This window comes from Pipistrellus kuhlii, unplaced genomic scaffold (assembly GCF_014108245.1).
Source record: "Pipistrellus kuhlii isolate mPipKuh1 unplaced genomic scaffold, mPipKuh1.p scaffold_m20_p_1, whole genome shotgun sequence".
NCBI classification, from domain to species: Eukaryota; Metazoa; Chordata; class Mammalia; order Chiroptera; family Vespertilionidae; genus Pipistrellus; species Pipistrellus kuhlii.
In genome coordinates, this window is record NW_023425404.1 from 116,643,284 (window position 1) to 116,659,185 (window position 15,902).

Genomic DNA, 15,902 nt, shown 5'->3' on the forward strand with positions numbered 1-15,902 from the left:
CTTCTGGTACTCACACCCTTGGGATCCATTCCTCTCAAGTATGGGTGGACCTGTGACTGGTGTCTAACCAATGAGACGTGGTGATGGTGACTGGATGTCACTTTTGTGAATTGAGAGTAAGGTTCTAATGTGCATTTGCTAGGAGAGTCTCTATGGACGCTCTCCTCACTGGTTTGGATGAACAAGCTGCCATGTTGTAAGTCCTCGTGGGGAGAATCCCAGGCGGCAAAGAACGGATGGCGGCTAGGGTGGACAGTCAGCAAGGAACCGAGCCCTCGTCCAGCTGCCTGTAAGGAACTCAAGCCTGACAACAGCCATGTGAGTGTGGACATGGATCCATCCCTGCAGGTTTCCAGATGAGACCTGGCTGACACCTTGGTGGCAGCTTAATGAGAGACCCTGAAGCAGAGGCCTCAGCTAGCTGTGCCTTCATTCCTGACCCACAGAACTGGGAGACAGTAAGTGTATTGTTTTAAGCTGCTACATTTATAGTCATTTGTTACACAGCAAGAGATAACTAATACACCATCCAAGCCAAGATGGCAAACATTTAAATTTTTACAGAATATTACTCAGCAATAAAAAAGAATGAAATATTGCGATTTGCAACAACATGGATGGATCTAGAAAGTATTATGATAAGTGGAATAGTTAGAGAAAGACAAATACCGTACGATTTCACTTATATGTGAAATCTAAAAAGAAAGCCAATAACAAATGAGTAAATTAAACAAAACAGTTTAGATATAGAAATAAGCTGATGTTTCCCAAAGGAAAGAGTGTTGAGGGGATGGATGAAATTAAAACAAAAAGTTTAAATAAGAACAAATACAGACAATTTTTCATTTTGGGAATTTGCTAGTTTAAAAAGATGATAATTTATTTATAAGACATTATTTCCTCCCCCAGATCTCTCCTTTTAACCTTATACCTTAGTTCTATTACGTTAAGATTTCATCAGAAGCCTGAAACTTTTCTTCCCTTTTATTAACAAACCATAAATACTCAAAATTTAAAAACGTATGCCTTGAGTTTAATTCCATCCAACCAAAAACTGAATAACTTAGACTTAAAAAAAAAAAATTGGTATTTCCAAATGAACTCCCTTATTTTTGCTTGCCCCTGAATTCTATGCAGACCTTTTAGCTACCTATTCATATCTTCAGATACATAAGTCAGTTTTTTAGACCCCTGCAATTCCTTTCTACATTGAATGTTTTAGTCGTTACAATCTTAAAAAACTGCAAATTGATTTTACTTACATCTGGAAGTCTGTACAACTTCATTGTTCTCTGTAAAGTCATATTTCTACTCAAGTGAGAAAATTTCACTTCTACCAATTTTCTGGGGTTTAGTGATCGATGCCAGTATCTGGAATACAATAAAGTTTGAAAGTCGGACTGATTTCTTACTCTCCGAATTTTTACTCTGTCTAGCTCAGCTGTGGTAGAACATTTTAATGAATACTTATGTTATGCCTGGCACAATGCTGGATGCGGTCCCTCTTCCAATGCAATTATTTTATCACTCATTTTTTACCTCCACAGTATGTCCTGCATCCCTAGTTATGTTCCTCTGTAGTTTGTGAGCTTTCATCTCTTTCACTATAGAGGTATCTTAAAATTGTAACAGTCTTATTAATAATGACCAGTTTGGCCCTGGCTGGTTTGGCTCAACGGATAGAGTGTCAGCCTGCAGACTGAAGGGTCCCAGTTCGATTCCGGTCAAGGGCACGTACCTTGGTTTCAGGCACATACCCAGAGCGGGGGAGGGAGTGTGTGCAGGAGGCAGCTGATCGATGTTTCTCTCTCAGCGATGTTTCTAACGCTCTATCCCTCTCCCTTCCTCTCTGTAAAAAATCAATAAAATACATTTTTTTTAAATGACTAGTTTGTAAGTATTTCATAACCATCCCTGATTCTATAGAAAGCAACCCAAAAGTTTAAAAACTTGAAAATATTCGCCCTAAATTAGTAGAGCCTTCATATTTATCTAACAACCAATAAAACAACTTTTTTTTCCCCTTTTTTTTAAAAGTTGGTTTCAGAGAGGGAAGAAGAGGGAGGGTAACAGAGAGAAGCACTGATCAGTTGTCTCCCACACACACGCTGATGGGGGACCAAACCTGCAACCTGGGCATGTGCTCCATCTAGGAATCAAACTGGCGACCTTTGCACAGGACAAAACCCAACCAATTGAGCCACACCAACCAGGACAAGAAAACAACTTTTCGAGAAACTAGCTTGAACTTCTTACGTGATCCCAGTTTAGGTATTGGGCTGATTTGTATTAACATCCTATCTAATAAAAAGAGTAATATGCAGATTGACCATCACTCCAACACACAAGATGGCTGCCCCCCTGTGGTCAACGATCCTGCCCTCATGTGGACACAAGATGGCCAACAGGAGAGGGCAGTTGGGAGGCACCAGGCCTGCAAGGGAGGGCAGTTGGGGGCAATCAAGCCTTCAGGGGAGGGCAGTTAGGGGTGACCAGGCTGGCAGAGGAGGGAAGTTGGGAGCAAATAGGCTGGCAGGGGAGCAGTTAGACATCAATCAGGCTGACAGGGGAGTGGTTAGGGGGTGATCAGGCTGGCAGGCAAGCAGTTGGGAGCCAGCAGTCCTGGATTGTGAGAGGGATGTCCAATGTCAGATGGGCAGTCAGACATCCCTTGAGGGTTCCAGATTGGAGAGGGTGCAGGCTGGGCTGAGGGATAACCCCTCGCCTCAAGCATGAATTTTGTGCACCAGGCCTCTAGTATATCTATAAGTACCAAGCACTACCTGATTGTGCCACAAGAGCCCCAATATGCACCTGTGAAGTCTTATTTATCCTATTTACTTATGAATAATTTCATAGGACAAAGTAATTTTATGGCTTACTTTTTTATGTTTACCTGAAGTTTTATTTTATTTGAATAAATGAAAATAGTGGAGGGAAGAGATACTGTATTTCAGAAACAGGTTAGTCAAGTAACAATCCATCACTCAGTTTTTTCCCTGGATTAACCTCTGAAAGCTTGGTAAGAGCAGACTGAGTCATAGGCTTTTTTATCAGACATTTGGAATAGCACTGCAGAGCATGGTGTAAGACTGAGTGTTAGAGGAGAAAAGGAAGTGTACCCTGGATATTTCCACATCACGATGCCCGGGGTTTCTCTATGTGTTTTTCCTGTAATGTATAAAATTACAGGAAAAACACATAGAGAAAACACATAATGGCATAACTGGGTCACCCACATGCAGAATCTAATAAGATGTTGTTCTGTATATAAATGCAATCCCAGGACCCATGAGAGGTGCCTCAACCATACCAGACCTTCCAGTCTTTCAAATAGAAGAGACCCTGAAATGCAGCTCCAGATCACTGGCATACAAGTAGCAGTATGGTAATTAGAAAGAAGACTGGATTTAAGTGGTTCTTGCTTTCAATTTCCACTTCTGCTATCAACCAAGTACAAAATCATGGGTTAGCCAAAATCCCTGAGCTATAAACTCACCCCAAGTGAGAATAACACTTCTAGCAACAGGGTGGGAAGGCTCAATGCTTAGGTACAGGTAAGATGCAAGGTAAGGGTATTACCTGCAAGTGGCCACTGGCTTCGGAAGAACCACACCAGCAGTATAAACGGCCTGAAAAATCCCTTCCAGATTCACCCTCCTAGTTATTTCTCGAATTAACACTGGGGCTACCCGTTTTGATCTCAATTTTTTATGAACACAAAGAAAGTTGATTTCGACCATCTTCTTCACACTAAGAAATAAAGAAAATCAGAGCAAACATAAGATGAACGTTTTTTTTTTTTTTAAATAAGACAACACCCATAAAATTTCAAAGAATAAAAACTGAAAGACCTCCGTATATATAATATTAAAGAAATATATTCTTTCCTCTAGACATTTCACAAATTCAGGTCCATATACTATTTCCCATATGCCCCTACTTTATAACTCTAGACTACAGAAATGCAAACCTCTTATTCTAAATACATTTTAGAACTTTGGTCTTTTATAAGTTCTTGGTTTAGAAACTGGACCTGAGGTGCCTCAAAGTTTCTCTATGTGTTTTTCCTGTAATGTGTACAATTATGGCATCACTGGTCACCACACGCAGAATCTGATAAGATGTTGCTCTGGATATAATGCAATCCCCAGGACCCTAAAAGGTGCTACACTAAACCTTCTAGAGCTTCAAAGCCCGTTCCCGGGTATGCAGGTATGCAGGCATTTCATTCAGCACACAGTATTCCTTGGGAGCAAATGTTTTTTAGCAATAAACAACCCATTGTATTGAAAGGTAAAACCATCTATTATGCACTAGATTTTTTACTTTCTAGAGTTGAGTCTTTGACTTTCTTCACTAAAGACCCAGAGCATAAATGCAATACACACTTATCCTATTAAAGAAACTTTAAAAAACCTCTCCTATAACTTTCTAAAGGAATTTCCCCAGAAATAAAACTAAAATACCTATTTATAGCTTTATTTATTCCACTACATAAATATACACATGGACATGTATATTCATATATGTACACAAAACATATCTGTGTGTGTGCATGTATGAGACTGAGCGGCAGAGGGAGAAAAAGAAGAGTTGTCCTTTTTGTTGTTCACAGACTAATGTTTAAAAAGATTAATAGATTTTATTTTCTAGAGCAGTTTTAAGTCCAAAACTGAGCAGAATGTGCAGAGTTCCCACATACTCCTGCCTCTCCCCCCCCTCCCCCCATATACACATAACCTCCACCTCTATCAATAGCCTGGATTAAGTCACTTTTAAAAGTCTCTTATAATTGCAATCCTTGAAAAAGCAACACATCAAAACTGACATGGGCAAGCTTTCATATGTACCTGTCATAAATCCGAATGTTTGCTGGGATGGCACTTATGAACCCTACCAGTTTTTTGTTCGAAGACACTCTGACTCCACAGTGCCACTGAAGAAGCCAGCCAGGGGGACGCAGAGCCCTGAAGTCAACGTAGGCAAGGAAAACAGGCGCCAGTGAGTGTCCAAGAATACAGGGGTGGACAGAGACCGCCAGCCCACCGCCCCACCACAGCCAGGGAGACCAGCAAGACTCACCACAGCAGGAACTCAGGCGAATAGTCAAACCGGAACATGTTGTCATCGTCCTCCACGTAATTCTCATTTAACAAAGTGTATAACTCCTTGAGCTGCAAGACCAAACAGGTGTGGGTTTATGGTGCTCGGAACCCACCCAGAAGCAATCTGAATGAACACAAGTGCTGAATTTAAGAGCTTTACTCACCACTTCAGCATTACCCAAATCTAAAGTGTCCCACATAAAGCCCTGTGGCAAGGAGTACGGTTCTTGACGCACATTGTCTTTATCTGCTTCGATTGCACCATGAGATGTTATCACTTCATCTGAAGAGGAGAGGATAGAAGACAAAAAGAGAGAATATTCAGTTACAAAGCATTCTGATGATCCAAAATGATCCGTTACATAAAACAAAATCAGAGTCCAGAGTGCTAAATCATATTTAGGGCCCTTGGGCTAATATAATTATTAATGGACTATTATTTCAGCTACTCTAGAGTGAAAAGGGGTGGCTAGGTAGTGGTGGAGAATAACAGCTGTTTCACCACCAAAAGAAAAAGTCCCTTGCCAAAACCAGTTTGGCTCAGTGGATAGTGTGTCGGCTTGCAGACTGAAAGGTCCTGGGTTCGATTCTAGTTCGGGTGTGAAGTAGGGGTGTGCAGGAGGCAGCTGATCGATGATTCTCTCTCATCGATGTTTCTAACTCTCTTCCTCTCTGCAAAAAAATCAATAAAAACATATTAAAAAAATTACAGATTAATTGTACAGCACCATGGGCGATAACAGAGGTTTGATGACAGACTTTTATTCTGCACGTCAAGTAACTGGGGGAGAGGGGAAGAGGAACAGAGTGAGGGGAGAAGGCTGCAGAGACTACTGACCACTTCCAGCAAAATCTAAAATTATCATAATTTAATGTCTCTCCACCTGGATCGCTGGCAATGCAGTTCAAGTCATCAACGTCTTAGCAATTTCCACAAAGGTGCCCTTTTCCAATTTCTTCCCTGTAGCTTCCCAGTGTGGCTGGGATAAAACCCAGACTCCAACCATGTCACTGCCTGCCTGGCCACCCTGGGACTCCCACCTGGCCCAGCTCCCAGCCTTAGCGACACTGCCTGCCCTCATGCTGCCCCCAGCTCAGAGCCTTTGCAAGGTCCTTGCCATACTCTTTACTCGGCTGGCCACTTAAAAAATTCTTTCAGATATTAAGTTTACACATAGCTTTCTCACAGCATCCTTCCCTGACTAAAGCTTTTTCCCACCTGGAGCATATCCTCCCCCCAACCCCTACTTGGGTACCACTTACCCTACTTTCACGCCACTAAGTACCCAGTGCCTGACATTTAATAACAAACACGCAACAAATATCTGCTAAATATAATTCAACCATAAAAAAAAGAAATCATGCCATTTGGACAACATGGATGGACCTTGAAGGTATTATGCTAAGTGAAAAAAGTCAGACAGAGAAAGACAAATTACCATATAATCTCACTTATATGTAGAATCTAAGAAAACAGGAAAATGGAAGGACTTGTATGCATGCATATAAGCACAATCAATGGACACAAGACACTGGGAGGGGGGATGACAGGGGATAGGGAAGGCTGGAGGAAGGTCAATGAGGGGAAAAAGAAGATATATGCACTACTATATGTAATACTTTAAACAATAAAATTAAATTTTAAAAAGTATAGAAAACCAAAACAAACTCATGGATACAGAAAAGAGATTGGTGGTTGTCAGAAGCAGGAGATGGAGGGTGGAGAAGTGGGTAAAGGGGGTCAAAAGGAACCAACTTTCAGTTATAAGATAAATAAGTCCTTTAATGTATAGCCTATAATTCATAACATATTACATATTTGAAAGTTTGCTAAGAGAATAAATCTTAAAAGTTCTCATTACAAAAACCATTCTGTAACCGTGTGTGGTGATGGATATTAACTTTAAGAAGTATTACTTTTGTATAAATTTCTAACCTGTGGTATGAAACAAGTTATATAAGTAAAATAAAGCTTCTTTTGTGTTTTCTGATTGTTGTTAACCAGCTTTGTTCTGGGGAGGGCGGAGGAGAAAAGCAGGAAGCTTACTTAGTTTGGGTACTGGCTGTGTGTCCCAAAACTGGTATCTGTGTTTGGCAGCCTCACCGATGTTCCTGGTGGGGCCCTGGCACGCCGACAACAGCTCCATTGCTCTCTGGATGTCCTGCAGCTTCTGCATTGGGATGGCAGGGTTCTGCAACAGCAAAGACAGACAGACACAGACTGTGAGGTCGCTGCCACAGCTCTAATACCTGGGGCAGAGACACTTGCATCTGCCTCGGTGACTACACCACCGAAAAATGAGTAGTCTTCCTCTAAACCTTGTCAGGGCCTTGGGCTCATGTATGCTAACACATTAAAATTTAAGCAATATTATGTTAAAGACAGCCACTATAGCTTTACTGGGGCTTGATAGTTTGGGAAATCTACAGTAAGTAGAACTACCCTTCACTCTAGTTTCCCACCCATCTGCAAATGGTCTCGACCATTACTCATCTGAACGCAGCAGCAAAAAGGGGTGACATGCAACACATGCATTACTGTCATTCAGCAGCCAGCCAGCCACTAGCCTTGCTTTCATTGTCAGGGTTAATGCTCTGCAGTAGTGATGTGGGCACAAAGGAAATAACTTCCAGGATGGAAAGTAGGCAGACAAGTTCATTAAGAAGAAGAAAGAACAAAATCTGAACTTAGTACGAGCTGGGAAAAAAGTGAATCAGGAAAGGAAACCTCTAGGGATGCCTTCCTCCTGGACCACACCTCCCTCTCTTCACCCTGACACACCTCTAGAAACAAACCTTCCAACAAGAACCAGCCGTGTCCTCTAGGAATTCAAATCAGGGGCCATTCTAGCCTGTTTGAAACTAAACTCCTTTTTATAAAGTAAAACATATTTTCAGACTATAAAGCTGACAATACCTTCAAATTCTAAAGCTCCTTCCTCAAAGCCAATATTTCGTTAAAGATTCCCCAGCTCCTTTTTTTTTTTGTTTTGTTTTTTTTTGGAAAATCCCTCTACTAATGTCATACTACCTGCAAAATGAAACTATTCTCGAGAATTAGAGAATGAATAGTGTGTAGGACTGAATATGGATATGGGTTTGCCATATGCTTTTGAGGCCATCCACAGAATGCTAGCTCTTCCCTGCAGTTCAGAAGTGGGTCTGAGTCCTGAGGCTGCCTGTATGTCAACACACCATGGACACCAAGGAAAGGGACCACTGGCCCTCAATAGTGTATAAACAGAGACTTCTGCTCAACTTTTACCCTCATGTGTGTGGTCTGAAGCAAATCTTCTAACCTGGACGCTTACTTGTTTGACCAGGTACAAAATGGGGTTTATTTAATACAGACCGTCCTGTGTTGCTTTACTCACTGGATTCCCTTAAGATTCTTGCCACTAAAATGAATCAAGGAAACAAAGTGCTAGAGTCTAACCAGAGATAGGTAGGTTATAGTCTTAACACCTTCCCTTATAAGTTTAACAGCATCAGCCAGGACTGCCACGACTTTTGTAAGTTCTTATATTTTGGTTAAAGTCTAAATCATAAGGGGCACATCTCAATTACACATACTAATTTAACAAAATACTTTTGCTGTTGTAAAAAGGCTAGTGCGTGTCTTAATTTCTCATTTGCATCTCTTTGGAACCTCCAACATAAAGTAACTGGTTTCTAGCAAAGTGAAATCTACAGTTAAATGGACCCCCATCAGCACGGCCTGTTGGGAGATCTATGCCTCAAACAGGAACTAAGAGCATAGCACGTGAGCTAATAGTGCTTGTACATGCACCCATTTATCTTTAAAAAGGCAGAGTAGAACCCACTCTTTCAGAATAGACCGCTAATGTCTTCCCTGAACTTGCCATGGTAGTTCTTCCTCCCTGATGCGAGTTAAATCCCCTAATACTAGCATTGCAAATTGCAACTATTTTATAACAAACATGAGTCAGCATCTTTGTGCCAAAGGAGCCAAGGATATCTCAACTCCATTAAGAGGCACTCTTAATGTGCTTTCTACCCCACCTAATTACCCTCAATGAGTTGACCAGTAGTGTTTACATGAAATCACCATTTATGAATTTACATTCCATTGGGATTAATTTATATCCCAATAATATGTGATTTATTTAAATTCTTTCTGAAAGTAGATTAAAGCAAGCACAATTTTCAAATCCATGGTGACAAAGCAGTAAGGAAAACTCAGCTATGGTAAATTCTTAACCTATCCACCTTCAGTACCACCTGGCGAGGAATGAATTAGTGTTAGGAAACGTGATAATGTATACCAACCGGCATTAGCTTCCCATTAAATATTCCTAAGAAAGAGTCAGGCAGGCGTCTTTTCCTCCTTATCTCCTCCTGTGATATAAGCATATCAACTGTTCTCTTCATCTGTTATTTTCCAAATTTAATACTTTGAAAATCTACAAGAACCCAGACCAATATTTCATTCTGGTTCTTGAGTGTACATCAGAATATTCTTTAAGCAGGATCCACTGCAATTTATGGTGTTATCTAGAGCTGACGTCAGCTTAAAAGAAATGAGTCTAACTTCTAAAAAATGCTATGAAGAATAGCCCACATTTAAACTATTTTAACTTATTCTTAGTTTTAAAGAGAAAAGAATTTCTCTACCATATAATGCTAACAGTTCCTCCAGCCTTGGCTGGTTCTAGTTTCTTATGAGTGACCAGAAACAGGAGGAGGGCTCAAAATCATAGGTTTCAGAGATGAGAAGCTGATGGTGATGACAGAAGCAATAAGGACATGGTCACAACTGCATATATGTGACAACATGTTTATGTGGGGGGAAAAATCTTGCAAGCTTATGGTGTACCTTACATGAGTTACCTTGGAAATTATGTCCGGTGGATAGAATATTTATTACCTGAGAACCAAGGTGAAAAGCTAGGGAGGAAGACTCCATTTTCTTCTCACCCCACAAAGGCAATCAGGGGAAAATTGGGGCAAGTAATTTTCCTTCTCAGTGATTCCTGGTCCTTAAGTGTAAAACAGGCAACAACAAAACTACCTGCAAGATTCACTTCACACGATATAATGCAAACAAACTTGTAAAAGAATAAAAATTTTAACCTCACAAAACTTGCATAGTGGTTTATAAGTGCCAGGTAGACAAAGTGCTTTATTATATAAATACCATTTAATAAAAAGGATCCTATATAATAAAAGAGTGATATGCAAATTGACCATCACTCCAACACACAACATGGCCGCCCCCATATGGACACAAGATGGCCGGCAGGGGAGGGCAATTAGGGGTGACCAGGCTGGCAAGGGAGGACAATTAGGGGTGACCAGGCCAGCAGGGGAGCAGTTAGGCATCAATTAGGCTGGCAGGGGAGTGGTTAGGGGGTGATCAGGCTGGCAGGCAGAAGCAGTTAGGGGCAATCAGGCAGGAAGGAGAGCGGTTGGGAGCCAGCAGTCCTGGACTGTGAGAGGGATGTCTGACTCCCCAGGATCCAGCCTAAATGGGGAGTTGACATCCCTCGAGAGGTCCCAGATTGGAAAGGTTGCAGGCTAGGCTAAGGGACACCCCCCTTTCCCCCCCACCATGCACAAATTCTGTGCACCAGGCCTTTAATCTAATAACTTCATAACAACCCTGTGAGTTGGGGAGAAGGCATCATACCCATTTTGCAGATGAGGAAATGGGCTTAAGGAGGGGCAGAACTCTGTGCAAAGGCCAAGCTTGAGAGCTATGGGTCAGGATGGAACCCAGGTTCCCATGGCACCTCCTGAGTCCCTCCCATGACACACACTTCCTGCATCAAATAACTATTTCATTATACTTCTAATTCTACCTCTTTTTGCAGAATTTCTTGCATCAAGAAGGCTCTGTGTTTCGCTGGGCCCAGCACACAAAGCCTGTATTCATAGCTAGGGTGACTGGGGCTGGCCCTCCAGAAAGGGTGCCTGCCATATGCACCACCAGATGTACCAATCTGCTGGCACAGTGCCCAGGCAGATAACTTCTGGTTTGGTTTAAAAGGGTGCTTCTTCAGGGAAAACATTAGGCACTATTTCCCACCCGTGGCAATGAAATTAAGAGTGGCCACTGAAGACTGTTCTGATTCAAAGTCAACATAAGACTTACCCGTGGCTGCTCCCGCTGAAATCTGCTGCCAGATGATGTTGTGCTATTCAGATAATTAGACAGACACCCAGAAAAATTAAAATGTGAATATCTTCTGTACTAATAGTTATCAAATATTAAGTGTAACTTTAAAAAAACACAGCTGAGACTTTGTTCTATGATTATAATCTATATACTAATTTGCTGAGAAATATGCAGGCGGTATCCTAGTACACACAAAAGCACAAAATGTCCCTCTCTGTTATCTGGCTGCAGACGTCAGATTTAACAAGGCTATAAGAACCCACTGGCTACTGTCACAGTAGTCACAAAACCCTCACTACATCTCTGATCCAACAGCTACACAGACATGCTTTCAAATGCATGAGGAACCACACAGATTAAAATAAAACAGGGCTCTCACTTTTGAAGGCTGTTGAATCTTAATCTCTTGGGAATCAGATGCAGAGTCTGACTTGGTGCCTCCAGAATTTGGTTTCTCCTTTTTTCTCTTCTGTTTCTTCTTTTTCTTTTTGGCCCCCAAGTCCCCTCTGGAACTTCTGTTTGGAAATTCACAGAGAATAAAACAATAGCAATCATTATATAAAATCAATCATTTAAAACAATATATGGAAAATATATAGGGAAAAACTATGTTAGGATGTATGATATTGTGATTTATAATAAATAAATAAGTGTACACATAGAAACACATACGCACTTTAACAGCAGATAACTCACTTAATTTTCACTCCTTTTCAGTTAATAAACACTAACTTTATATCATTTGAAGTGTATATTCATTTTTGGGACAGCCTATATATATATATGTATATATATATTTGGTCATATATATTTGGTTTTTGTTGATGGTTTCTGGCCAACAGTCCTAAAACCCTTGGGACTTTCTAGGTGATGAGCGCTTAAAGATGCCTCTTATGTTAATGAGGTGACTTTTGGAAAGCACCTAAGTAAGGGCTGGTTGCTAATAGAGTTACTCATGTGAATGGAACTTTCAGTGCCAATTCCCAATCTCCGGGGATGACAGAGGGGCAAGAGAATAGCTGATGATTTAATGGTCATGCCTATGTAATGAAACCTTCATAAAAACCCTTAGGGACGGGGTTTAGAGAGCTTCCAGGTTGGTGGAGATTCTGGGAGAATGGTGTGCTTGGAGAGAAAATGGAAGCTCTATACCTTTCCCCAGGCCTTACTCTATGCATCTCTTCCATCTGGATGTTGTGAGTTATATCTATAGTAATAGAAGCATAATATGCTAATTAGACCGGATGTCCTTCCAGATCACTTTCCAGACAAAACCGGGGCTACGAGGGAAGCTGGGTCCTGGGTGCCAGAGGGAAGCCGGTACCAGCAGTCGGGAGAAGCAGGACCTACTCTTGCACAAATTTCATGCATGGGGCCTCTAGTTCTTTTATAAAATTAGTGATCTGGTAAGTAAAATATTTCAAAGTTGTATGAGCCACTCTAGAAAATTTATCAAACTCAAAGACGGGGTCTTGGGAATCTTTGGTCAAAAATACATGTAAAAATCTGGACATGGTACTTGTGTCTGAAAGTGTGGGCTAAGAGGGGGCAGTCTTGTAGGACTGATCCCTTAACCCACATGTGTCAAACACAAGGCCCGCGGGCCAAATCCGTCCCGCCAGGCCTTGCAATGTGGCCCGCACCGTGCTGTCATCACTGCACTCCGCTGCGTTTCCATCACAATGACAGTTTATGACTGTTCAGTAAACCATTCGGCCCGCGATTTAGGCTGGATTTTAGATTTTGGCCCCTTCTCTGATTGAGTTCGACACCCCTACCTTAACCTGTGGGATCCGAGGCTGCCTTTGAGTAGACAGCGTCAGAATTGAGCTGAATTCTTGGATACTCTGCTGGTATCTGAGAATTGCTTGTTGTGTGGGATTCTCCCCAACTACACACATGCTGGGATTGGGTCCAGGAACCCAAAATAGCATTTAAGTAGAAAATGAAAACAAGTCAGACTAGAAAGTTAACAGGACAAGTAATTCAGAAGTCTACACTCATTCATCCTGCAGAATGCTCAGTTGTCATTCCAGCGGGAAAACTGTAGACCTAAACTATCCTATCTAATAAAGAGGGAATATGCTGATTGACCGTCATGCCCTCACAAAATGGCAGCATCCACAGCCAATAAGGAGGGAATATGCTAACTGACTGCCACACCCTCAAATATGGCAGTGCTCACAGCCACAAGATTGCAGTGCCCAGTCACTCAGCCCCGCAGGGGCGCCTGCCTCCCAAGTCCCCCAGTCCCCTCGTCCCCCCAGCTGCCCAGGGCCAGTCTGAGGCACAGATAAGCCTCAGGTGGTGGCTGCCCAGCCACCCAGGGCCACCTGAAGCTCAGGTAACCAGGGCCAGCCAAGGCTTGTCCTGTTGGCAGTGGCAGCAGCAGAGGTGTGAAGGGAGTGTTGCCTCCCACCCTTGAGGGCTCCTGGACTGTGAGAGGGGGCAGGCTAGGTTGAGGGACCCCCCCTCCAGTGCATGAATTTTCATGTACCAGGCCTCTAGTACTTTGTAACAGAAGTCAAACAGTTTTCACAGTTATCGCTGCTCCACTAATCTAATTCTTAGTCAGCTTTTTAAATTGATCTTTTAAAAATACTTTTTATTGATTTTTAGAGAGAGCAAGGGAGAGGGAGAGAGAAAAACTTGGATGTGAGAGAGAAACATCAATCCCAGCTGCCTCCTGCATGTCCCCCACTGGAAGTTGAACTTGTAACCCAGGTATGTGCCCCAACTAGGAATTGAACTGGCAGCCCTTTGGTGCACAGGACAACACCCAACCAACCTAGCCACACTGGCCAGGCAGCTTTTTAAAGGGAGAGATACATGTCAAAATTCCTTATAAACATCTCTTGGGTACAACAAACCACTAATCTTGACACACAGAACCAAAGAAACTGCTTTTCAGCAGAGGGGGAAATTTTTCTTGATGAAAATTTTGCTAAAAAGATTAACAATAAAAAATTCTACATGTAAACATTCACTGGTAAGACACTTCTGTTTGGAACCCTTGTCATCTATGGCTGCTTCTAAAGAACAAAAGAAACACAGATTTAAAATTCCTATTTATTTCGGCCTATCATTACCTATTCTCAGAAGATAAATTAAAATTTAGATCAGAGATTATTATTGCACTTGTGCCTTGAAGTAGGAAAATATTACAGAATTCTGACTCTAAATAAAAATTTAGAGTCAAGAGATTATTATTGCACTTGTGCCTTGATGTAGGAATAATTAGTTCTGTTCCATTGTTCTCAATTAGCTCTATCAATCCCCAACCATTTTCTTTCTTGAATTTTTACCTAATTTTAAAATACATATGCACCATAGAAAACACAAATGTCATTAATTTGTTAACATCCTTCTTATAACATTTGTTCTTAAAGACAACCAATAGTTTTTTCTGATATGTGTTCCCCCAAAATTTTCTTTCCTAAGCATGCCTTAATTTTTACTGTGACTAAGTTTTAAACAAAAATTGAATCTTAAACATAACATTATGAAACTTCCTTTTTTTTCCTTTCACTTCAAAATATGTCTTGGACTTCTTTCCATGTCAGGATATACTGAGCTACATTATTTCTCTTTAGTTACTGGATAGCATTTTATTGTGTAAATATACTAGTATCATATTTCATTCCCATATTGAAAATACTGCTGCCAAAAAATATTCTGGTACTTATATTTTTGTTCCTCATACTAGTATGTCCGAACGTGGAAATGCTAAGACAAGGGGCATGCGAAGCTGAAGTTTTAGTAGAAGATTATGACTGCTTTAATAAATGCTTTACCAATTTCCACTCCACCAATAGCAAAACGGACAGTTTCTGGTTCTGCATGTAAGGAGCTTAGAAATCATTACTGATTCCTAACAAACTGGAAAATCAACAATTCTTAAATCCACTGGGATTGACCAAGTGCTGGAGGTTACATGTATGTGGACAAGCCTGAGAGTTAGAAACTCCAGGGGACCCAGTTGTAGGGGTCTCTCACATTTTTGTGATTTTTACCTCCAGGAGCCCCAAACAGGTTCCCACAATAAATATCGGAGAAGTCCCCTTGTGCTTCTACCAGGGGGGAGAGAAAATCTTGAAAAACCCAGAGCACTCTGCTCTTCTTAACAAGGTCTGCCCTGAGGAGAGATTAGTCAGCCACAGCCTAACCTGCTGGGAGATGACCAGAGCCTAACTGACCTGGGGAAGGGAGATACCCAACTCTGACCCACACGAGCCATTCTGTGCCACCTATGGGGGACGGATAAAACCGAAATACTTGTGAGTTCACAGTCTAGAGCACATGTGTCAAACACAAGGCCCTCGGGCCAAATCCGTCCAGCCAGGCCTTGCAATGTGGCCCGCACTGCGCTGTCATCACTGCACTCCGCTGCATTTCCATCACAATGACAGTTTATGACTGTTCAGTAAACCATTCGGCCCACGACTTAGGCTGGATTTTAGATTTTGGCCCCTTCTCTGATTGAGTTCGACACCCCTAGTCTAGAGGCACATGCTAACTAAGACTGGACCTGATTACAGGGCTATTAGGAGACCCAATGTACAAAATATGTGCACCAGGAGGTGGGGGGAACTCAGCCCGGCCTGCACCCTGTCCAATCCAGGACCCCTCAGGGGATGTCCGATCTCGGGTTTAGG

At 41.8% G+C, this 15,902-nt stretch overlaps 1 protein-coding gene across 11 annotated transcripts in view; it reads right to left on the reverse strand.

Moving 5' to 3' along the window:
• The window catches only part of NMT2 (N-myristoyltransferase 2), a 68,468-nt gene that overhangs the window by 26,030 nt on the left and 26,536 nt on the right, over window positions 1-15,902 (reverse strand). For 6 of the 11 annotated variants that reach the window (XM_045588331.1, XM_036460693.1, XM_036460647.1 and 3 more), the window contains exons 2-9: window positions 11,627-11,762; window positions 11,224-11,290; window positions 7,156-7,300; window positions 5,273-5,391; window positions 5,086-5,177; window positions 4,854-4,970; window positions 3,583-3,753; window positions 1,263-1,371 (exon numbers count right to left, since the gene is read on the reverse strand). In XM_045588331.1, the coding sequence (XP_045444287.1) occupies window positions 1,263-1,371; window positions 3,583-3,753; window positions 4,854-4,970; window positions 5,086-5,177; window positions 5,273-5,391; window positions 7,156-7,300; window positions 11,224-11,290; window positions 11,627-11,762 (956 nt within the window). The remainder of the gene's footprint in view (window positions 1-1,262; window positions 1,372-3,582; window positions 3,754-4,853; window positions 4,971-5,085; window positions 5,178-5,272; window positions 5,392-7,155; window positions 7,301-11,223; window positions 11,291-11,626; window positions 11,763-15,902) is intronic. The other 5 variants (XM_045588328.1, XM_036460656.2, XM_045588335.1 and 2 more) reach the window with 2 other exon arrangements.